The sequence below is a fragment of the Carex rostrata genome, chromosome 7 (genome assembly GCF_964058835.1).
Source record: "Carex rostrata chromosome 7, lpCarRost1.2, whole genome shotgun sequence".
In the NCBI taxonomy this organism is placed as follows: domain Eukaryota; kingdom Viridiplantae; phylum Streptophyta; class Magnoliopsida; order Poales; family Cyperaceae; genus Carex; species Carex rostrata.
This window is the reverse complement of record NC_135924.1, coordinates 12,452,275-12,474,320: the sequence shown is the minus strand read 5'-3', so window position 1 is coordinate 12,474,320 and position 22,046 is coordinate 12,452,275. Positions and strand designations below refer to the sequence as shown.

General features: G+C 34.1%; 3 protein-coding genes across 12 annotated transcripts; all 3 read right to left on the bottom strand.

Annotated features, from left to right (window-relative positions):
- Positions 1 to 2,439: 2,439 nt before the first annotated feature.
- Positions 2,440 to 7,535, bottom strand: LOC144557332 (protein DETOXIFICATION 41-like). 2 transcript variants are annotated; one of them, XM_078305899.1, is made up of 9 exons: positions 7,216 to 7,535; positions 5,912 to 6,202; positions 5,523 to 5,776; positions 5,141 to 5,227; positions 4,897 to 4,953; positions 3,770 to 4,008; positions 3,452 to 3,570; positions 3,087 to 3,173; positions 2,440 to 2,633 (listed from the first exon to the last, which is right to left on the bottom strand). In XM_078305899.1, the coding sequence occupies exons 1-9, from the start codon at positions 7,501 to 7,503 to the stop codon at positions 2,559 to 2,561; spliced, it is 1,497 nt and encodes a 498-aa protein (XP_078162025.1). In that variant the 5' UTR covers positions 7,504 to 7,535; the 3' UTR covers positions 2,440 to 2,558. The 2 variants fall into 2 exon arrangements, with proteins under 2 accessions (XP_078162025.1, XP_078162026.1); XM_078305900.1 differs by lacking the exon at positions 3,452 to 3,570.
- Positions 7,536 to 7,767: 232 nt separating this feature from the next.
- Positions 7,768 to 12,277, bottom strand: LOC144556779 (U-box domain-containing protein 24-like). 2 transcript variants are annotated; one of them, XM_078305220.1, is made up of 5 exons: positions 12,173 to 12,277; positions 11,056 to 11,606; positions 10,359 to 10,668; positions 9,423 to 9,978; positions 7,768 to 9,019 (listed from the first exon to the last, which is right to left on the bottom strand). In XM_078305220.1, the coding sequence occupies exons 2-5, from the start codon at positions 11,587 to 11,589 to the stop codon at positions 8,002 to 8,004; spliced, it is 2,418 nt and encodes an 805-aa protein (XP_078161346.1). In that variant the 5' UTR covers positions 11,590 to 11,606; positions 12,173 to 12,277; the 3' UTR covers positions 7,768 to 8,001. The 2 variants fall into 2 exon arrangements, with proteins under 2 accessions (XP_078161346.1, XP_078161347.1); XM_078305221.1 differs by lacking the exon at positions 12,173 to 12,277 and adding an exon at positions 12,045 to 12,063.
- A 6,131-nt stretch (positions 12,278 to 18,408) lies between these two features.
- Positions 18,409 to 21,180, bottom strand: LOC144556402 (peroxisome biogenesis protein 16-like). Of its 8 annotated transcripts, none has more exons than XR_013512378.1 (7): positions 20,924 to 21,180; positions 20,670 to 20,732; positions 20,373 to 20,409; positions 20,124 to 20,243; positions 19,735 to 19,796; positions 19,224 to 19,327; positions 18,409 to 18,667 (listed from the first exon to the last, which is right to left on the bottom strand). XR_013512378.1 is itself a non-coding variant. In XM_078304749.1 (6 exons), the coding sequence occupies exons 2-5, from the start codon at positions 20,690 to 20,692 to the stop codon at positions 19,266 to 19,268; spliced, it is 267 nt and encodes an 88-aa protein (XP_078160875.1). In that variant the 5' UTR covers positions 20,693 to 20,732; positions 20,924 to 21,180; the 3' UTR covers positions 18,409 to 18,667; positions 19,224 to 19,265. The 8 variants fall into 8 exon arrangements, 2 of the variants coding, with proteins under 2 accessions (XP_078160875.1, XP_078160877.1); XR_013512380.1 differs by having other exon boundaries at positions 20,670 to 20,708; XR_013512377.1 differs by having other exon boundaries at positions 20,670 to 21,180.
- Positions 21,181 to 22,046: the final 866 nt, after the last annotated feature.

Sequence of the window (22,046 nt, the reverse complement as noted above, 5' to 3'; positions counted from 1 at the left end):
CCCCTACCCCTCTATTTATAGACTTTTGAGGAGGTTTGCAAAAGACCAAAATACCCCTCAAAACAAATCTATTTACCAAAAGCCCTTGACACCTCATCCTTTTATCATGTGAAATGACCAAAATACCCTTGCCACCTCACATGACACATGTCAACACATGGGAAGTCGGCACCAAGGGAAAAATACCATTTTGCCCTTGGCCCATTAAGGCATGAATAGTGTTGGGCTTTGATTTTTGGCTTTGACTTTGGGCCTTTAATTTTAATTAAGGCTTTGATTATTTTGGGCTTTTAAATCCATAATTCAAACCCATAATTAACAATTAAAATTCCAAATCATATATATATAATTGTCATGTACAATTATATTTCTTTTCGGTTATTGTTCGGTAACTTTTATACAACGTAACGTGTACGTTTATAAATTAACCGTTGTTTCTGCTTGTCATTCTAAATGACATTTATAATTTAATTATATCACGTATAATTAATTATAACCATCTTAATATTAATTATAATCAATTTATAATTAATCAGTAAGATTCTCCGAGTAGCTCCTATATGGTGTGACCCAATAGGATCTGTGTTATGTTGGTAAACAGAGTTAAAACTGTTTTAACTTCTGTTAGTCATGGGTGGCATCTGGCAACACATCATGACCATCCAATTACACAGATGATGCTGTACTGTACAATATCACGATCCAGTAAACAATTTACTTGTGTCAGTTCTTCTGTCTCATAGCTATCAGATCAGTTTCAAGGTAGATGTGTGTCATCCTTGGTAACTATATCTTTTCTTGATCTTGAGTAGATTATCAAATATAATTACTCTTGTAATTATACCGCATGCAGATAATCTAACTCTATCAAGGGGCCCAGTGATGCTATAGCTCGTATAGAGATACGAGGGACAAATAGTATTCTTGGCAGACTATCACTTCCTCAGCTAAGTTATATATATGGAAATGCTACCGTTATGGCTGCTTTTTACGGACAGCGTTAGATAACACCTACTCATATATATTTCTTAGTGGGAACGATAAATACCTCATACTGTAGAACTTTGACACTGAATGAAAACATAAATGACACGAACACAATTCTATTTAATGTTTCATTCGGGGTCTGTCAAATACCATGTTCCTAGAACATGTATCCATGTGATTAAAATGACATCTCGTGTCAGGTGGTTTGTAAAACTTAACCATCTTTGAATTCACATGCTAACCTTATCGCGGTAATTAGTGTTCCTGCTAATTACCTTGGTCAGTGACTTTTAAGAGTATATATTATCTATATTATGGAGTTTCACAATTTCAGTCATGAACTCGAAATGATCCATAATTTCAATAATACCCAAGGCAACAAAATGATATATAAATAAACATTCAATTCATGAACAAAGCTTTATGATTAACTTATCGTATTATTGACTTCTAGATTATTACAAACTAACACGTAATTCATGTATCATTATTGAGTTTCAATCAATGTTAAGAAATAACTTATAAAATTAAATTAATATATATTATTTGTGTAATATTTTATAGAGTTGGAGTACGGTACTTCGCGAAGTAAAGCGAGTGTATTACTTCACATCTATATCTTTAATTTCAAAGTTCAAAACATCGATCCAAAACCATTCAACTTGATCTCCATATTAAATTGTGCTTGGAGACCAAATTTTATTTTTTTTGGAATTTTTTTACTATTTCTTTAGAATTTTTGAAAATCGTTGTTTTTCAGAAAATTCTAGACCATCAAAAACAGTGAATTTCAAAAATTCTAAAGAAATAGTAAAAAAATTTCAAAAAATGTAATATTTGGCCTCTAAGCATCCAAATCGAATTTTTGGAATTCGAAAAAATGGGATGGGCGAACGACGGGAATTGAACCCGCGCATGGTGGATCCACAATCCACTGCCTTGATCCACTTGGCTACATCTGCCCCTTATCTAGCTAAAGAAAGTATTTTTTTTCTTTTTTCCATTCCGAATTATTGATTCTGACCTCGATACTTGGATCATTCTATTAGACATAGAATGACAATTAATCTTTTCAATGCAATAAGGAGTAGTAAACAATCAGAATGCAGCTGTGCCAAATGGGATCGAATCTCCTGCCCCCAGAGTCACTGTTAGTGGGCCCCACCCACCCTAAACCCGACCCCACCCCACAGTGACTGAGGGGGCAGGAAAATCCTGCACCCCGGGGGGGAGGTGATCTGCTCCCATGCCAAATATCCCAGGAGTTGTAAGCCCATGTTCCAACAAGAGCTACTATTTACAGGTAAAGCAATGAAATTTTATATAACTCGCAAATAAGAAATTCAATAGATGTTTCATGTACTTGTTTAATTTATTTAGAAAATGCAACTCCCTAGTTCTTGTTTTTTTTTTTCCTGAGCCATTAAAAAAGTAAGAAAGGAAGCTAAATTATCTGTAATTTCCCTAAATAATATAAAATTTCAATCTAGTTTTTAATGAAAGGAAGTTCCTCTTGCATAAATACAACCACAATATACAGGATGGTACACAAATCAATTAATATAGAACCATCATTTTGTCCTGTCTATGATTAGACAATCTCCATTTCCTGTTGTGTTCTTTAGTCTCTGTTCTGCCTTCTCTACCTGTACACAACCAATCAAGAAGTATAATTAGATGCTTCTAGCACCAAATTAGATGTAGTTTAGAACTTTAGACTCCTGTCTATGATACATTATCATGGATCATTTCTCCAAATCTCACAGAATTTGGAATGCTTAACCTATAGCAGAAGATTCTGGTTTCATCCAGGTTACAGTCGGATAAATGAACCAACTGGTATATCTGCAATATGAACTGATACAGGCTATATATGCTGCATTTAGCGAAACTAAAATGTAACCATTTCAGAGTGAATTGTCAGTAGAGGTGTTAAGGTTTTCAAGTGAATCCAAATGAATTTAAAAATTTTAATACTTGCAAAATATTTTGTGTGCCATTCTTATTTTTAGAAAAAACAAACTACTATTTCTATTGTCCCACTGGGGCTATCACACAAGCGCATTTGCTGACAATAAGTATTCTTCAAGTAAAATTACCTCTTGGTCCCAGTCGGTCCTGGCAGTTTTAATACTGAGTATAATAGTTTGCACTAATACTCCAATAACAACTCCCCAGAACAATCCCTGAAAAAAGCCATATAAATTATTCAGAAAACTCAAAGATGCCTCAAATTTTACCAAAAGCCTTAATCACCATCTTCCACAATCTACTGCCATATCCTCAATTTGGGAACTTTCCTTTTGTAGTGAAAAATCAAATTAAAATTTTTGATTTATGAACATGCTAGACATTGCAAGTACCATAGGTGCCTGTAGATTATAATTAAGAAATTTAATTTTCTACCATTCAGATGGATGAATCAATAGAATTTACTGACATCAAATATTTACAATGTACTTACAGTAAGTTCAAGGCTCATCCTGAATCCAAGAAAATATGCAATGGGGAAGCCAATCATGTAATATGAAATGATGTTTACATATGCAGCAAAGTCTTGCCAACCGCTTCCCACAGCAACACCTGAAATTCTAACACTACTTAATAATGGTGATATCTTTTTATGCAATCCCATATTCAAGTAATGACAAGAGCAGAACTTTTCTACATCAAAGAAAAGAAAAGAAGAGCAAAACTTTGCCTGGGTGCTATATGTGAATTGTTGGTTTCTTTTTGTACTATTAGATTATTAATTGCTAATAATAAAATTTATTGACATTACCTGACAGAATCGGATGGATGCCATTTAACATTATGGAGATTGCCATTAAAGGTGATAGATCTTTCACTTCAGCAATCACATCGGTGTTGTAAGTGAATAGCATTGTGAGCTGAGTTGTAAGCACCAATATTAAAGCAGTGACAACCACACTGATTGCAATTGTTGTGATTAATGCCACTATTGCTGAGAACTTGGCCAGTCTTGGGTGGCCAGCACCAAGTTCTTTACCTATTCGTGCACTGCAAAAGTTCAAAAATTGAAAGAAAGGACGTATCATATATGGTAAAAAAAAATTGAACTGGTTACTTTTCATTTCCATCATGGAATTTTACAAATTATATTACTACTTTTTGCTCTGTGGGTTTCTTAAATTAGACTCTTTTAAACAGTTTGAATTAGACTGTATTGAAATTTCATAACTGAACTTGATATTCAGCTTTCCATGCTTGATGCTAACTATATTAATTTGGATGACCTGGATTAAATTTATTATTTGATTGTCGAACCTGACTGTGTTGGACAGGTTTACAGTTACAAGACACGATCTTATCAGGCATATAATCAGAACAGGATGAACATATCAATAGTCATGATCTAGTACATAGTACATACTTACACCAACCGAAAAGTCACCTGGTCATTTCTTCAAACACCTTCTATGCAAAAAAATGGAATGCACCCCGATGCATAAGAAATGATATTGTATTTTGCTTAACAAGTAAGCCTGAGAGATATTCGTTGTCAATCGAACATAAATGAACTCATTTTTGGAGGGTAAACTTCACTAAACCCAACAATGGTATCAGTTTATTGGTCAAACTGCTGAACTTTTGGGTTTAAACTTAATACGAGTAATAACCTATAAAAGTCACACCCAAAATATAAGTCGATGAAGAATTTTAAGTATTTAATTCCACCATACACTGAAATTAATGTAGACTTGATGATTTAATTAAAGAAAATGCAAATGGATAACTAAAATCTGTGCGCCCAGTGCATATTGTTGGATTTTCTGGGTATATTGATGATCTCTTGTTTTCATTATAAAAATCATTAACAATCTATCTGGCTGATTGGAATCCCTTGCAAGGGTAAGGGTAGTAAAGATCTATAATATTTGCTCTAACCTGGCAGCATTGCTCAGACCAAACATGATCATGAAGTCCCAATTCCACCAATTGGTACTGAGAAAAGTCAGAATTCAAAAGGTTAGAAATGTGATATTAAATTGATTTTTTTTCATTTAATTCAAAATTGAAGTTTCTTTCCCATAGACAAAATCTTGATGTATATTTTTTTTTATCAAAGTGGAGGAAGACACACTTTGATAAAACCAGAAATTGTTCTCCCCAAATTATATTAATAACGTACCATATAGAAATGGCATCAAGGGAGATTTCAGGATTGCGAAGGTAACCACTGAGTAGAGAGATCATTGGTAAGTACCATATCTCTAACCTGTTGAAAGAAATCCAATTTATTTGTGCAAAAAGAAGAGCATGAACCATTGCCATCTTGGATCTTGGTAGTTGGCACTGCACTAGATATATATATAACCTTCACCATTATGGTACCGGCACATAAAGGTTGTACAAAACCAGACCTACCTGTATCTGGTAGGCAATCTTCCTTTATGGGGTTTGTGTTTATTAAATTGATGAAATATTTTTTGTACCAGACTACCAGTTAGGACCAGTATAAGGAGGAACCTGCTCAAAATTGTATGCACCGGTACTACTGTGAAAAAACTCACGCTGTCATAACAGTCGATGCAAGTGCAAGCTTGACATAATCCCAAAAACCAGCAAATACATCTGAAGAAAAACCACTCCATGTCTCTTTACATGCTGCACTATGAACAATGTATAGCCATGTGAAGAGTGTGAGCAAACAACACGAAAAACTAATCGCAAGTGAAACCCCCGAAATTCCAAATTCCAGCACCACTACCGCTAACCATGTAATCAACACGTGAAAGACGAGAATGGCAATGGAGATATATGCCACCTGATAAAGTCACTACATTATTTTACCCCTTTTGAATTAAGTTTGAGAGATCAACAATCCTGGTGAACAAATTATAAGCATTACCAGAAAATACATCTATAAACATTCATAACGAGGAATTAATTTTTCACGTACCGGTTTCACTATGTTCTGAGCTTGAAGAAACCTTTGCATCGGTGTGTGAAGCATGATAGCCAAAACATGAGGGATTAAGCCACGCGCATAAGATTGGCCCATAAAGGCGATCTCTTCTTCCTGGCCAATCGCAACTAGTAAAGTGCCGGAATAATAGAACAGGAATCCAAGGAGGATGGCAACTATGAAGTGAAGCATGAGAGCCTTTTGAAGTGTTGTTCCCATGATTTTGTATCTCTTGGCACCGTATGCTTGCCCGCAGATTGTTTGAACTGCATTCGCCATGCCAAGCTGTAATCATAATTTGTAATTCATCGTATTATAGGAAAATTTTGATAGTGTGGCTGTCAATTAATTAATACCTACACAAATTAAGAAGGTATGTCGACAGATCTGTACTGAATTGAGTATATGTAATCAAATAAATTGCATTAATAAGTAAACATGATAAATTGAAAAGTATTTACTAACTGCATGGTACTAAATCTAAAAAGTAAACACAGTTTTAACGACCACATGGTGTACATGAATGGTCATTAAGATTTAATTAAGCCTTTTTTGGGTGTCTATATATGAAACTACTATTAGAACTCTCCTTGAATTTCCTCATTATCAATCAAAATTAAATTCACACACTAGATTTCTCTTCTTGTAGTGGGTCCATCTTTTATAACGCATGAAGCAAACATTTTGACATATATTTTCCGTTTTAAAAAGTACACCGATCCAGATTTGATGTAAGGATTGTTTCAAAATTACTTTCTATCAAAATTCTGATGAGTAATTGCCGACCACCATAAAAAAAAAAAAAAAAAATCTGATGAGCACAATATATGTAATTTTATTCTATTTTCATAATGTATTAGCTCAAAAAACTTAATTTATTAAAACAACCACACATGAGCAAGGAATTAATGTTTAATCTATTAAAAATTTAATTTATTAAAACATCCATTTGTTTTAATAGCTTTCATTCGGTGAGTACGTATCATGTGGCTGGGATGAGTACCCCCAAATTAAAATGATCCAGCCCAAACGATGGGTAAAATATTTACAGAGCTGTTTTGGCTTTATGCAGCGCACCAGTTACATACTTTTTATTTGCCACTATTGATTGTGCGCTGCGTGAAGCTAAATTAGCTCTGTCAATATCGTTATCCCCAGTTGATCAACTATAAAAAATTGTAGATTGCTTAGATACACAATTCGGATGACTGAACTGACCCCCAGTTGGTACTTGTACTTAGTGTAGTGGAACACCCCAATATTATCCAAATAAGTTCTAGTTTTCTAAACTTGCTTACCGAGACACCGAATTCAACAGACTGCACGCCCACACCAGTGACTGCAACACCAGCAAGTTCGAGTGTCCCGAGCCGGCCAGCAAACATCATACTGACAGTACCAATCATAAAAGCCGACAGCTGTATAACGACCGAGGCCCAGGACAGGCACCACAGATTGCTCCACTCCCATGCCGCGACCCGCTTCACCAGATCCCATTGTGGTCCCTTCCTCATCAATTCTCTCTCCCATGCTTCTGAGGCCTCCTCTTCTTCCTTGCTCAGCAGTGGCAGCGTTGTGCCTCCCATGCTTAAACTATGAGTTGAATCACTTTGTGGCCAGTTTAAATGGCAATGTGGTTGGTTGTATGATTATACCGCTAATTAAGATTTGGTAGTTGGTAGTCATGTGATCACCATCGCTAATTAAGACAGTTCCTGTCAAAATTTATTGTCATTTGTCAAGTCACATGAGATATTAATATTTTATGTGGCTTTCCCAATTATGACAATCCAATAAAATAGAAAACGATGGAAGCGCACAGTTTTAAGACAGAGAAGAACAAAACATTCTACAATAAACCTACCCAATTAAATATTAACATTTACAATATCCAGCATGTTAGAATATAAAAAAAAAATGTATATTACACTTTACAAGAACATATTCAAAACGAAAAATGAACAGTATAAATGGAAAAAATAAAAAGAATAAACCCTCTTTACAAAAACTCGCTTCTTAAACCAACAGACAGACACACAAACACACACACACACACACACACAAACAATGAAAGACCAATAAATTTAAGCTCTCTGAAATTGTTGATATGTACTGGAAAAATTCGGCAGCTTATCAACATGCTTCAATGCTCTTTCAGCAATCTGTCTCGTCCTAAAATCTCCGGTCCTGAATGCCTCGACGAGCGCGCTGCCTACGCTCTGATCGCCAGCCACCTCTCTCGCAATATCCTCTACCCTCAAAATTCTCTCCACTACCCAAACTGCCTTCTGAGTTATTCCATTACCCCTGTTCTCCACTAAAACATCAAGTATCGGCCTTATACCCTCCGCCTCATACAAAACAAAGACCCCTTCCATTATATCCAGACCATCACTCAACAGTGTGCAAAGTGCCCCTAGTGCTGCCTCGACAACTTTCTCATTTTGCTGGTCCAAACATGCAATCAACCTCTCAACTGCTCTCCCTTGGAGAAGACAGAATGTCTCTCTCATTGAACAGAAACCATGATGCACACGGCATAAACCCTGAACTGGAGCTGGCTTAGAGAAAACTCGGCAGCATTTCACTGTTGGTGGTTCTGGCACTTTTGTCAGATCTTTGCTCTCTTGTGAGAGATTTCCTAACACCGTGACACAGGCAATTTGTAAATTGTCCTGCCCAGTCATTTGCAATAAATCCAAAAATACCTCGCCAAGGTCATACTGTATGGCAAAATTCAGGTAGTCAGGTTCACTGAGGCCATAGGTGATGCGGCAGAGGATGTGGGCTATGCCTTCTTGGAATACAGTGACGTGGCGGTTACTGAAAATGACACCATTCTTTATTTCAGAGAGTTTGATGGCTAGGGTTCGGAAGGCTCCCAAGTTGAAGAGCTGACGTGTTAGACCAGCCTCCCTCTCAGGGAGGTCGGCTAAGAGTTTGACTGCCGCAGTTTGTTCTTCTGTTATTATGTTGCTGTCTGATATGATGCGCATGAGGCTGCTGAGGTGGCCTGCGCTGCCTCCAAAGGCGTCAGACAGCTCTTGCCCCATGTATGAGGAAATGTTTCCCAGAAGCTTTAGTGCGGCCACACGGATGTCCCTAGAGTTGTCATAGAGTATCAGTGTCATACCACTAGGCAGTTGGTATATTATCAGCAAGTACAACATTACTGATTTGGTTAATTAGTTTGCTTTATGTACTGATAAAAATCTTTAAGGATCTCTATTAGCTTACTGAAATATAACAGGCAGGTATTTAATATGACATCTTACTGATAATGTACAGGCAAGTGTCCAATTAGTACATATTGGGACAGTAGTTTTGCATATAGCACGTGTCCAAGTCCGGCTTAAATGAAACAGTATGTCCACCAATGTAATTGTCAATTTCTGTAGCTTACAATTTGTAATCAAACCAGCTTTTCTTTTATCCCTTTATATATATACCAATACAAAGCCTGACCATAAAGATAACAGAAAATAACTTAATCAAATGAAGCTACCTGTGTACAGCCTCAATAAACTGAATCAAACTTATAATCGCACCAGAGCTCCTAACAGCCGCAACAACTTCCTTAGCTGAGGCCGCTGAATCAGTCAATCCTACCAGAACCTGAAGTAGCCTACACTCAATTGCGGGTCCCGTGTTACTAATCAAGTGTAGCAAACTATGCACCACATCCTCTGACAAGAGAGTGACCATCCTACCATTGTGCTCAAACTCAATTGCTTCCAGCTGAGCATCTGAACTCGCCATGTTCGCTAAAACTGAAGCAGAAAGTTCCTTCAAGCGCATTGGGAACTTATGCATACCGACTGAGAAGAGGTCCTTTATAAGAGGAGGGAGTATGCCAGCCTCAATTAGGGCTTTTGAAGAGGCCTCATTGGATGAGATCTCTTTTAGGGCCTTTAAGGTTGCTTCTCTGGCTTGAAGGGTACCAGTTTGCATTATCTTTATCAGTATGGGGCCTACCTTGGAGGCTACGGTGGCTTTTGCATCATTGGCTAGAACTAGCTCAGAGAGGCACTCAATCATGGAGAGTTGTACCTCAGGTGTACCTATCTCAGTTACAAAATATCAAAGAAAAAAGGAGTTTAATAATGTTGCTGTTTTTGAGAATAAAAATTTACCAGATTTTACTGGTGCAACCAATATCACTCTTGCAGTAGTACCAAATATATATATATATTCCTTTTAACTTTCAAATAGAAGAAGTCAAACTTCTATGGCAAGTACAATCCATTGAGTAACTGGCAAAATATGCCAATTCATCCGGTGGGGCCCCCTCTTTTGTCTAAGCTATTTATCCAATATATTTTTTGTACATACTACTTTCATATGAGGTATCCACCTTTTTTGACTTGTTATATACCTTTGAGCTATTGTACTGAGGTTTTGCTGTTTGCTTGTTCATCACACTTTTATTGAGAAAAATTACCTTCAATGAGCTTCTTCAAAAGGGGCATGAGCCTCCCATTTTCAGCCATGGGCTTTATATTAGCCTCGCACTTCTCCAGATTTTTCAAGGTACTCTCAGCATGCTCTATAGCCACTATATTCTCAGCTTTACTGCTAGCCATACCCACCAATATGAGTATCGCACCGTACACTGCACCAATTTTTTCACAGAGAGGTTCCAGTGTGGAGAGCTCGTATAGTAGTGAGACAGCCAAGGCTCTTTCTTGGAAATATTCATTTGATAAGAATTTTATTATTGTTCGTATTGTATCTCCTTCACTTATAGGCTCCTGCAAACAGATAATAGAAACATAATCTGCCTTGTGCATTAATCTTTTTCTGACATGGGCTACCCCTTGTGAACTGGAACTACCTAATTTTGCACTTGAATTTTTTTTCTGGCATAGAGCCTCAATTACGCCCTATAGTAGCCAAAAGTAAAGATTAGTTACCAGAAAAACTGCATTATGTAAATAAGACATGCCTGACAAGCTTCAGTTCTGAGTTTTACATACTAATATCATGACAAATTGAAAAATAGCAAACTCCAAAAAAGTTTCCCTTCTTTTTGCACCTAATGGTTTCTGTCTTTTTGTATTTTTTTGATCTTTTTGCATTTTGACATGAAACAACTATGGTACTAACTAAAAATATTGAAGTGAAATCACAAAACTAACCTTATTATCATCATTTTCTACTGAAATCACACGAAGAACCTCCAAAGCCTTAAGCCGAACCTGTCTATTGCTACTCCTCAGCATATCAACAATCATTGGTATCAAACCCTGATTCCTTACCAAATCCTTATTCGCCTCATTTCTCTGACAAATATTAATCACCTGCCTTAATGCTCCCACGGCATTTTGTTCAGAACTGATCAGTGTCAGAGAGACCCGTGCCTTTTCAAGCTCCCTCTCTGCTCTCCTCTTCCTCCATTCCTCTATAGCCATTCTCAGTGATATGCAGGGTGTTAGATCAGTCGAATTTAATGCAATTTGGGTTAACGGGCATGTGGGTTTGCGCCCAGTTTCACGGCACTCTTTGAACCATTTTAGGATGGCTTCTCGCTCAAAGGTCTGGCCACTCTCTATGGTGATTGGGTCCCGCATTACCTGACGAGTCAGAGGGCACATGAAGGCATCAAATGCTTTTTCTTCATAAACATCGCTAGATTGTTCATCAGAATCAAAACTTAGGTTGTTTGACTCCATGTCTGCTGATGAGGCTTCTAAATTTTGGAAGAAAAAAAAAAAATGGAGCATTAGATATGGAATTTAAGAGTTCAATAAGGAAACCACCCTAATTCTAGGTCAATTAACAGAATTTTGCAAAGAATATAGTTAAGAGAAATACTTTGCTGAATGTTGAATAACACAGGTAGAAGGCGCTAATCTAATTGAATGCAATGAAACTGAAGGCTGTATTAAGAATCTAATATGCAACAATGGAGATTTTTTCTCAATTTCACTATTTTTTGTCTAATTTTTTTTTTAAACCTCTTGGCACACTTTATAACATAACCCTTAATAATAATAAAAAAAAAAAAAAAAAAGTTGTAGGTTTTTTTTTCGAAACGAAAATATTGGTGCTTGGACAGCTTGGTACAACCGTGAAAGGGTGCTAATTGATCCAATTATTTTAATAAATGAATCGATGAAGAAAACACCGCTTCTTCCCAATCACAGAAAACTCACTACTATGCACACAAAGCCAAACTCAACCACCCACAAGACCACAGCCACAGAGAGAGAGAGAGAGGAGGAGAAGAAGAAGAAGAAGAGGGAGAGACGTTACCTTCTATTGATTAGAGAGAGAAGACAGAAGCTTTGGTCAAATGGCGCGAACCTTTTATTGACTAGTGTACCACACAGAAGAGCAAAAGGAGGAAGAGGAAAGAACTTTTAGCAAAATAAAATAAATAAATAAATCATAGAAATTTGGCTGCGCCTGGAGCACAGGAGTGAAAACTATTAGTTCTTGCTACAAACGTAAGGACCCACTGTACATGGACGTGGTTTTGTTGTGTGGTGATGCTCCGGTTCTTCTCATATTATTAGTTGTCATTATTTTAAGGGAGAATTTCTCTCTGTGCCCATGTAAACTTTTAAAAGCACAATATCTATGGAAGCATCACAATATCTAATATTTTCATGAAAAAGTTAAAATTATTTATTCTATCTTTTTTTAGTTAATTTTAAAATTAAATTGACAAGTATATTCTTCTTCCTTAATTTCTAAATGAACAAAATGATTGAACAAAATTAAAATAATCTTAGTCAAATTAGATAAACATGCTATATGCTATGAGATCTATGCAATGTGTGTTTCAAAATATGCATTCGCTTTACCCTAGAACTTTGTAGTCATGGTATATTTATTTTATAGGAGTGTTAGCGATAACTTTCAGCACATTAATCGATGTCATCTTCTCAATAAACTAGATAGCCATTAGGAAGGTTTATTTGTTCGCGCATACCAACATATTGAGAAAACTAGCAAGGAAAAAGAATTCATTTTTTCATGCACATTACTTTGACTCTCATATTGGTCCTTTTCTTAATCTAGAATATTGAGAAGAAAAAAAAGTCTCACATTGAATGTGGTACAATTTCTCATTTGAAACAAAGAGAAAATATGAATCCATTTTAAGATGTTAACAAAGATAGAGCTTTGAAATATCAATCTTTGAACAGAGTTAGACTACAGACATTTAAATAAATATTCATTACAATCCTTTTTTGGAGCTTTGTTTTTTATCCTTCTCCATAAGGAGAACCAACTCTATAACCTTCAAATGGCAGCGAATTCAAAATTGCTATTCAGAAGAGATGGAATTTGCGGAGTCTTGGATATTGATGGTCAAAATACAATTAAATTGAGGAAGTTAAAAATTGCTCTTGAGCAATTAATTATTTGAAAGAGTATCTTTTAATCAAATGATAGTAATTTTTGTAAGGAGAGAAGTAGAGAATAAGAGTATACTTATCAATTAAGTTTTGATGAAAATATTAGATATTATAGTGTTTTTATGAAAAAAATTGACTATTTTAAAAGTTTATATGAGTACATAGAAAATTATCCCCATTTTTAAACAAAACAAAAGAAGAACCTACACCCGGAGCAATGGGGAGTGGGCCCCACTTGGCCAACTGGTTACAAATTAGCAAGCTATATAATTGATAGAATATTTGACAAAAGAAAATATTTTGAGTCAATTCCTTGCCGCTAGTCAGATATCTAGACATCTAGTTGTATTCTTTTTTCTAGAGCTATTTTTTTTTTCTGAAAAAGTTTGGACTTTTTAAGTTGTATTTTGTAACTGCTATATAATATACTTATTTTTTTTGACGTAATTTGTTTATCATTATAGTCAGGATTTTGCAGTTTAATGCAAGTGATATAATGTAAATTTTAATTATATTATAATTAAAAACTACACAAGCACAAAATCTAGATATTTTTCTTAGAACATTTGTATATTTAATGAAAAATTGTTATCATTTTAGAATTTATATGAGAATTTTGGTTGAGGAATTTAATAATTTTCTTTTAAAAAACTCACAATCTTTTATATGCATTTACTTGTTATTAACTTTGTTATTAACTTATACATTTTGTTGGCATCACGGTATATTATACTTGTCATTATGCATTGTATGTTTTAAAAATTAAATTATTAATTCAACAAATAATGTTGTTAATGTGTGTCGCCAAAATAAGTTGTGAGCGAATCCCTTCTCTTGCATATATTTGTTTGTTGTTTCATATTATATATTTTTGTTTAATTACTTTCATGCTTCTTTATGACAATCGGTAGAGCAAAATTTTAAGATTAAAAATGCATGTCATAATGGTACTTGATAAGTAAAGGATAATCTACTCATATGTGTATATATAGATTTTTTTTAAAATAGCACCAAATTTAAGTAATTCAATGAAACAAGCATATTAAATTTAATTATTATGAAAAAAGCACCACCGATCCTGTGAATTGGTGGAGGCAGAAATATATTTGTTCCACTAAGCTTACTGCATGCATAGTAAATTGCCTCCACCGATTCACAAATTCTGTGGAGCTGTTTTTTTATAAAAATCAAATCCAGTGTACTTGTTTGCTTGAAATAATTAAATTTAGTTCTATTTAACAAAAAACAAATCGTATATATATATGTGATTATAGTTCATTAGATATAAAATAAAAATACTTTTGGAGGAAAAAAAATATGGTCCAACATATCTTATTTTGTTTTATATATATATATATATATAGTACGGCTAACGCGCTTCCTCTAGCATATGGGCCGAAATGCTTCCGGTGGAAATTTGAAATTTCAAAATCCAAAAAGTCGATCTGAACCGTTCATCTCCTTCTCCATATTAATATCTGCTTGGAGACCAAATTTTACATTTTCTGAAATTTTTTACTATTTATTAAGCCACTTTGAAAATCGCTGATCCAACGGTGGCTTAACAAAACAGTAAAACCATTGGATCAGCGATTTTCAAAGTGGCTTAATAAATAGTAAAAAATTTCAGAAAAATGTAAAATTTGGTCTCCAAGCAGATATTAATATGGAGAAGGAGATGAATGGTTCAGATCGACTTTTTGGATTTTGAAATTTCAAATTTCCACCGGAAGCATTTCGGCCCATATGCTAGAGGAAGCGCGTTAGCCGTACTCTATATATATATATATATATATATATATTTTGAGTAAAGGTTGGAGGTCAAGCTACCCAACTTTCTAATACCGTTATTATTATAACAAAGGATTTCCCCCATCCGGGTTTCGAACCCATGACCAAAGTCAAGCCACCCAACTTTCTCATATGGGAACCATGTGTCTTTACCACTAGATCAAAGGCTAGTTCTTTTTTATATACTTTATTTAAAAATTTATTAATGCAGTATATAATTCTTGCAATTAAGCAATAAGTATTTACAAATTCTACATTTTTATCACACGATCATATAAAACATTGATTATGAATTTATGGTCAACAATTTCGTTTTTTAATATAAAATTGATTTCTTAAGTATCATTTGAGCATAGAGATACTTTACTGGTATTAATATTCTTTACCTTAATAATGATGGTTGATGGTTGTTGCTAGATCCATAAATTAGTCGAACAATAACTAAGTAAATCACGATAACTATTTATTTTCTATAGGTATTTATGAGGATAAAAGATTGTTATTTGTTGAGAATAAATCGATAGACATTATTATTTTCAATAATATTATTATTATTATAAATAACTGATAAAAATTGTTATTTTGGAAGATACCATTCCTGTAGTTATTTTTTAATTTGCGTATCGGTTCGACAAATTTGCTAAGTTTAATTTCATTTCCTTAATGAGTAGAACTAGGGTGTTCTTAAGCTCAGGTGTTTAGTGAACTTAACTCCAAAACCTATTATATTGATTTCAAACAATAAATATATACCGTTGAAACTGATTTACTTCATGAGTGATAAATTTACATGTAAAGTTTTTAAAATTTTAAATTAATTTTGTATAAAGTCAAGTGGTCAGAAAATAAATGCACTAAAATTAATTTATAAACCTTTTTAATTTTGACCGCTTGACTTTGTACTAAAATGATTCAAAATTTTAAAATCTTTGCATATAAATTTATCACAAGTATTTGAATTTCAATGACTTGAATTTGTCGTTTAAAACTGATATAATACATTTTGAAGTTGAGCTCATGAAACACTTTGATGAGCTTAACAACACCCTAATTTTACTCTTCCTTAATAATAATAGTTCGTAGTATTTAGGGGTGCAAACGGATCGGATACGAATCGGATAGTGGTAAAACCATATCCGTATCTGTTTTTATATTTTGGATACAGATACGGATCGGATATTAGACGGATACAGATACGAATCGGATATTAACCGGATACGGATATCCGCTTTTTATAATAGTAAATAACATAATTTTTTTTCATAATTCATATTAAATTATATAATATATATCTACTATTCGGATACGGATAATTAAAATTCAAAATCATATCTGTATCCGTATCTGCACAGATATTCGGATATCGGATATCCGTATTAAATTTTCGGATACAGAGTCAGATACGGTCAGATAATATCCAACCCGTTTGTGAATTCACATCCTCTCCAATACCTGATAAGGGAATCTTTTACAATTACTAGATTTAAACCGTTCTTTTTAATTTGGCACGAATCTCAAAGACCAAAAATACAGCTTCCTATTGTGATCCGAATCCCAAACCGATTGAGATTTAATCTTAAACCGTAAAGTGAGAGTGATCCTCTGCAATACCTGACAGGATACGGATTCCCCGTTTGCACCCCTACTAGTATAATTATCTTTCTTTTTGTCTCTCTTTCATTTCATTGGTGTTTGACTAGGGTTGGAAGACCGCCCCTTCAGAAAGAACCTCGCCGACTCCTCCGCGTTTGAATGAAGCTTGGATTTGCCTTTTGGAACGTCTCTTTCTATGGTCCACCTCGGTGTTCAGTCCGGATTTTCTGTAACACTCTTGAATATAACATGCTGCCACGTCTTTCAAAGTATCAACAACTGACAGCGGAGATGTTAGACTCATGAAACATATTAAGAAAGTTGAGTTTGAAATTTAACGAGTGAAAAATATAAAATAAATAAGTTTATAATAAAGAGTAATTCGGACTTCGGAGCCTAATTCGGCTCAGACTGACCTTTTCTCATACAAAGTTTAATTTATAAATAATTTCAAGTGTTTTAGAAAATAGACAATCAAAGCTACAATTTTGTGTTTTTCGCTTTTAGAACCTTTTTGCTATTTTTTTAGATAAGTTAAAAATTACTTGATTTGAAAATTCTAGACCATCCAAGAGTACTGATTTTCTACATATCAAAATAATAGTAAATAATTATAAATATGTTAAATTCGATCTTTAATTACATTTTCATATAGATATCATATTTAATGATTCAAAATGACTGCTTGAACTTTGAAAATAAATATGTGAATACATATCATGGATCGATTTCAGAGGCGGATCTAAGGCTTAGCCAAAGGTGGCTAAGTCACCCCTATGATTTTAAAATTTTAAAATTTTAATTATACGTATAGAAATTTAATTGAATTTTTTTTTAACTTTTTATATAGTCTAGCCACTCTCAATAAATGACATATGTTTAATTGTAGCCTAGTGATTAAAACTCTATTTTATGGTTAAGAGATCTTTAGTTCAAATCTCATTCATTACAATTGTACATTTTAATTTTCAGCCATTCTATCAAAATTTTCTAGTTATGCCCTTGATCGATTTGTTATATACATATTACAATAGTCTCACTGTTTCCTTTTTAGATGAGACTTTCTAACAAATTATTTATTTCTTCAATGCTCATACAGACATACTACACTTGCACTCAACTACTGCAGAGAAGAGTAGGTTTAGTCATTTATATATATCTTATGGCACATACATGTTATAGAAAATCCAAATTATATCTGTCCTTTTGTGTACACTAGTAAGTGCCAACACGCGTTGCCGTGGGAATTAAAAAAAAAAAATGTTTTGATGACTTTCTTTTAAGGTTCTAAATAGTGAATAGCATAGCTATAGAAAAAGTCGACACAAATGCAAATTAATAACTTTTTGCAAATCTGGCACAATTTTTTCTTTTGGTCACTTTTTTTATTATTAGTTGAAGACCAAATCACATTTGAAAAAAATTAAAGTCGACACAAATGTTAGCAAAATGTATCAAATCTAAAGCAGAGAAGTTATCGAAAACACAAATAAGTGGTCCTTACAAAAATAGGTGGCCCCATAATAGCTTTCACAGTTGGAAAACTTTTAACCGAGAAAAAAAATCATATTGAACTTTTTTATTGTCAACTCACTAAAACAAAAAATCATATAGAAAGAAAAGACATCTGGTATGTATGTGTGTCCGTGTGTCCGTATCTGATTTTGTGTCTGCTGTGGGGCTGACTGTATAGCTTCAGGGGGGAGGGAAAAAGGTAAATTTCATTTCCCTGCCTAATACTTCCGTAAATGCTACACATATCAACAATTTGTCAAATAAATTAATTTTCTAGATGGCCCCACATTCCAATAAATTATAACTAATCTACTCAGCCAAGTTTTAATATGCAATGCAACCCATGCATTTCATTTCAACACAGCTTAAAACTGAAACTTCATAACTTATCTGACTAACAGGAGTAAAATCTCAAATGACCACCGTACCGTCGATTGAAGAGCAAGTTTTCCAATTGCAATTCAAAAACTCCAAAAAAGCACCCCTGCTTAGATGCAAATCAAACATCATCATCTCATTGTTTTATAAGGTTATACAATACAAGTATGCTATAAAATCGCGTCATTCTTGTTAAGATATTCGATCCATTGACAATCATGTAACTTTCAACTTGGTAGCATCTACCAAGCTTTCAAAAAAAAAGACAATCATGTAACTTCATAATCTTCAAAAACTAAAATAAAAAAGTACAGTTTGGTTATGATCTGTATTGTATATCAAGCACACAAAAACTGATGAGATCTAGAGCATGTTTTACCTTTAATCAAACAAATTTATACTATTCATAAGTACAAAACAATCCTTGATGCTTTACTAACTATAGTTAAATTGCATGAAATTCATTATAGTGCGTTGTTTATATAACCAACAACACGTAACATTAGCTTATATATACTTTATTTGAGATATACTGTTGTCAAATAATTCCATTGTCAATGGATCGCCCTTTCTTAAAAGAGTACAAAAGTGTTAAGTTTTTCTCAATGCAATTTGCATTTCAAAATATCATATATAAATGCAGGCTATCAAATGAAATATACCAGGATATAATGACACACTTTAACTCTCTTTTTCTTGTATTCTTATGAGCCTGTTGTGTATGTGTAGCATGTCTGAATCCCAATTAATAGCTCTACAAGTTTAGCTGCATCAAAAAACAAAAAATAATTTATACGCTGTCACTGAAAGTAACAAAACAGTGTTCAAGGATAACACATTGAATCTGAAATCATGTTGGTTATGCTGGTACCAATAGTTACAGATTCAGAGACAGCTAGTGGTACAACGATAGACAAAAAGATGCAAAAAGAAAAACAAAATCACATTGTTTTAATCCAGTACCAAGACATGCCAGCAGCATATAAAAAAGCACAAAATAACAACTACTCTACCTGGTGCCTACTCGACCTAGGATTTTTCCAGGAAAAATCACTTGTGTCCTTTTAATATTGATAACAGAGGTAATTAGCAGGATTTCTAGAATAAGATGTGATATATTCCTCTTTTGTTCATGGAATTTTGTTTCAAATAAGAGCAATTATGTCAACATACATGTAAAGAAGCTAACAATTGGCACGGGGCTATGGACCTGGTCAACTTTCTCTAGACGACTCCTGAAGAGAGAAATAGAAGGTACAAATAATTAAAAATATTGGACATATTTGAAATTTACATGTACATCATGAGAAACTAATATAGAAAGATATGTGCCAACAAGACGTGAACTACGGCCATGGATATTGAAAAATAGGGATCCGATTGAACTATATGATAAATTATACCAGATAATTTAAATGATGCCCAGTTAGTATATACAAACAGAATCTTTCAAAGCACATTTCAATTGACAACCTCGTGACATGATTTAAATTTAATGTTTCTCCAATGGCAAATCTGTAACCACAAGTTTTCATAGAAAATTCTCATGGAAACAGGTGTACCTGGTATATCTAGTAAAGAAGGGATCCCTTAAGATGTATAGAGCCAATATATTCTTTCTCCTTTTGAGCTGTAAAGCTTGACAAAGTTCTGAGTAAGGATCTCTCTCCTCTGATCCAAAACTGAAAACAAAAGAATACATCTTTAGAACTAATTTGTTCAACATAAATGTGACCCACAACACCAAGCTTTGGTCCAGAGCCGAGTGGAATCAAGTTATCCAATCCCTTTCTCTCCCTCAAAATTTGTACCTTGATTTAGTAATTAATAATCTTCTTCTTCCAAAACCTTTATTCAAGATCAAAATTTAAAATAATGAATTGAAATCAAATGTTAAGCCTTTATTCATGACTGTGATTTGTGACCTGAAAAGTTTTATTTTGCCCTTGCTTTTTATTAAAATTTTCCATTGAACTTTTCCATTGTAAATTAATGCAAATATGAACTGTAATTTTAGCCAAGAAAATTATTTTGCAACAAAAGTGCACATCAAATATGCAAGACCAGAATCTTAAATAGAAAAAAGAAAGAGATAATAGCGAACTTACTTTAATCGGTTTGTCCGTTGCATTTGGTAAAAGAGAATCCTGTAATTGAACCATCAATAACAACTAAAATACGAAAAAATCAGTAACAAAAAGAGCTAGTAATAACCAGCACATGAGATCAAATATTTCAGTATCTAAATCGAAGGTATTAGTTTTAGGGTTTTTCAGCGAACATCCAGAGCAATGAAAGCAAATCGCACAAAATTGTACAAGAAAAAAATCAGGGTAAACAAAATAAAATAAAGTTAAATTACCTCCGTTTCCGCCGGCCGCCTCCGTCACGGAAGTCGGCTGAGATAAAAAAGCTTGATGAAACTTTTCACTTTGTAAGCGTCCGTAGCACAGATCATGAAATACGAAGGAAGTCGGCCGCGAGAGAGAAAGAGGAAATCGCCGCTCCTTGCTAATTGTCGTGCTACGGCCGATTCCGAAGCTAGAGAGAGGGAGAGAGAGAGACGTGAGAGGTTTACACCACCATAAAATTTCAAATTTGGTTGTAGAGAGGCGTCGTTCTAGTGGGAACGCACAGGAACAGAGAGAGAAGAAAAAGCTTGTGGGAACGCACAGGAATAGAGAAAGACGCGTGGGGAGGAAAGAAAAAGAGAAAGTTTTTGTGTGGCTCAGCATGTGGCGATTGTTTTTATAACTAAGTTAAAACTTACACACAAATGAATACATAGAATAGATATATAATATCTCATATTCAACACACTGATTTAGAATGGTTGGATCTGATAAATGAAAGGCTGAGATCGTCTCTGGACAGATACACCATTCAGTCCCTTTTATATCAAGGTGCTATTATAGGAGTTCTGATGATTGGCGCTCTTAGTGATTTCCTTTTTTTGGGGGGAATTGACGTTTCTTAATTTACTGGCAAATTTGGTGATCACATCTTAATTTAATATGATAATCTAACATGACAGATAATTATGTATTAATAATAATCTTCCTGTACTTCCCTGAATAGTTAATTAATAATGAGACATAAACTAATTATTCTGCAGCCAATTGACAGTGAATATGATAGGACCACCATAACAGTAAATTTAACCCCTCTAGATAAGCATCTATTCTTTTATTTTCTTTTGATAATCTTGACAGTAGTTGTCGACTGGAAAGCACCAGGCAAGTTCGTGAGTTAGAAGTGGAATTGGCTGATTCCTCTTATTTGGGACATTTAAATTGAAATCTGTTGTAATAATTTCGAATGTTATATCCTGGTTTGCATGTGTTGCACAGGATTGGTCTCTGTAGTTATTGCTTTGGTAGTCTTTATCTATATATATATATATATATATATATATATATATATATATATATATATATATATATAGAGAGAGAGATGGGCTATGGTGCATTGCAATGCATAGGCCA

Excerpts from the sequence above, each read along its gene's own strand:
- LOC144557332 (XM_078305899.1), bottom strand. The coding sequence starts at position 7,503 with ATGGGAGGCACAACGCTGCCACTGCTGAGCAAGGAAGAAGAGGAGGCC. Across the intron at positions 4,954-5,140 it reads CTTGATGCCATTTCTATATG|TACCAATTGGTGGAATTGGG; the intron begins GTACGTTATTAA and ends GACTTTTCTCAG. Across the intron at positions 3,174-3,451 it reads GGATGAGCCTTGAACTTACT|GGATTGTTCTGGGGAGTTGT; the intron begins GTAAGTACATTG and ends GGCTTTTTTCAG.
- LOC144556779 (XM_078305220.1), bottom strand. The coding sequence starts at position 11,589 with ATGGAGTCAAACAACCTAAGTTTTGATTCTGATGAACAATCTAGCGAT. Across the intron at positions 10,669-11,055 it reads TAGAAAATGATGATAATAAG|GAGCCTATAAGTGAAGGAGA; the intron begins GTTAGTTTTGTG and ends ATCTGTTTGCAG. Across the intron at positions 9,979-10,358 it reads TTTGAAGAAGCTCATTGAAG|GTACACCTGAGGTACAACTC; the intron begins GTAATTTTTCTC and ends TAACTGAGATAG.
- LOC144556402 (XM_078304749.1), bottom strand. The coding sequence starts at position 20,692 with ATGCAACGGACAAACCGATTAAA. Across the intron at positions 19,797-20,123 it reads TTCTTTACTAGATATACCAG|GAGTCGTCTAGAGAAAGTTG; the intron begins GTACACCTGTTT and ends TTCTCTCTTCAG. Across the intron at positions 19,328-19,734 it reads AATTGTTAGCTTCTTTACAT|CTAAACTTGTAGAGCTATTA; the intron begins GTATGTTGACAT and ends TTTTTGATGCAG.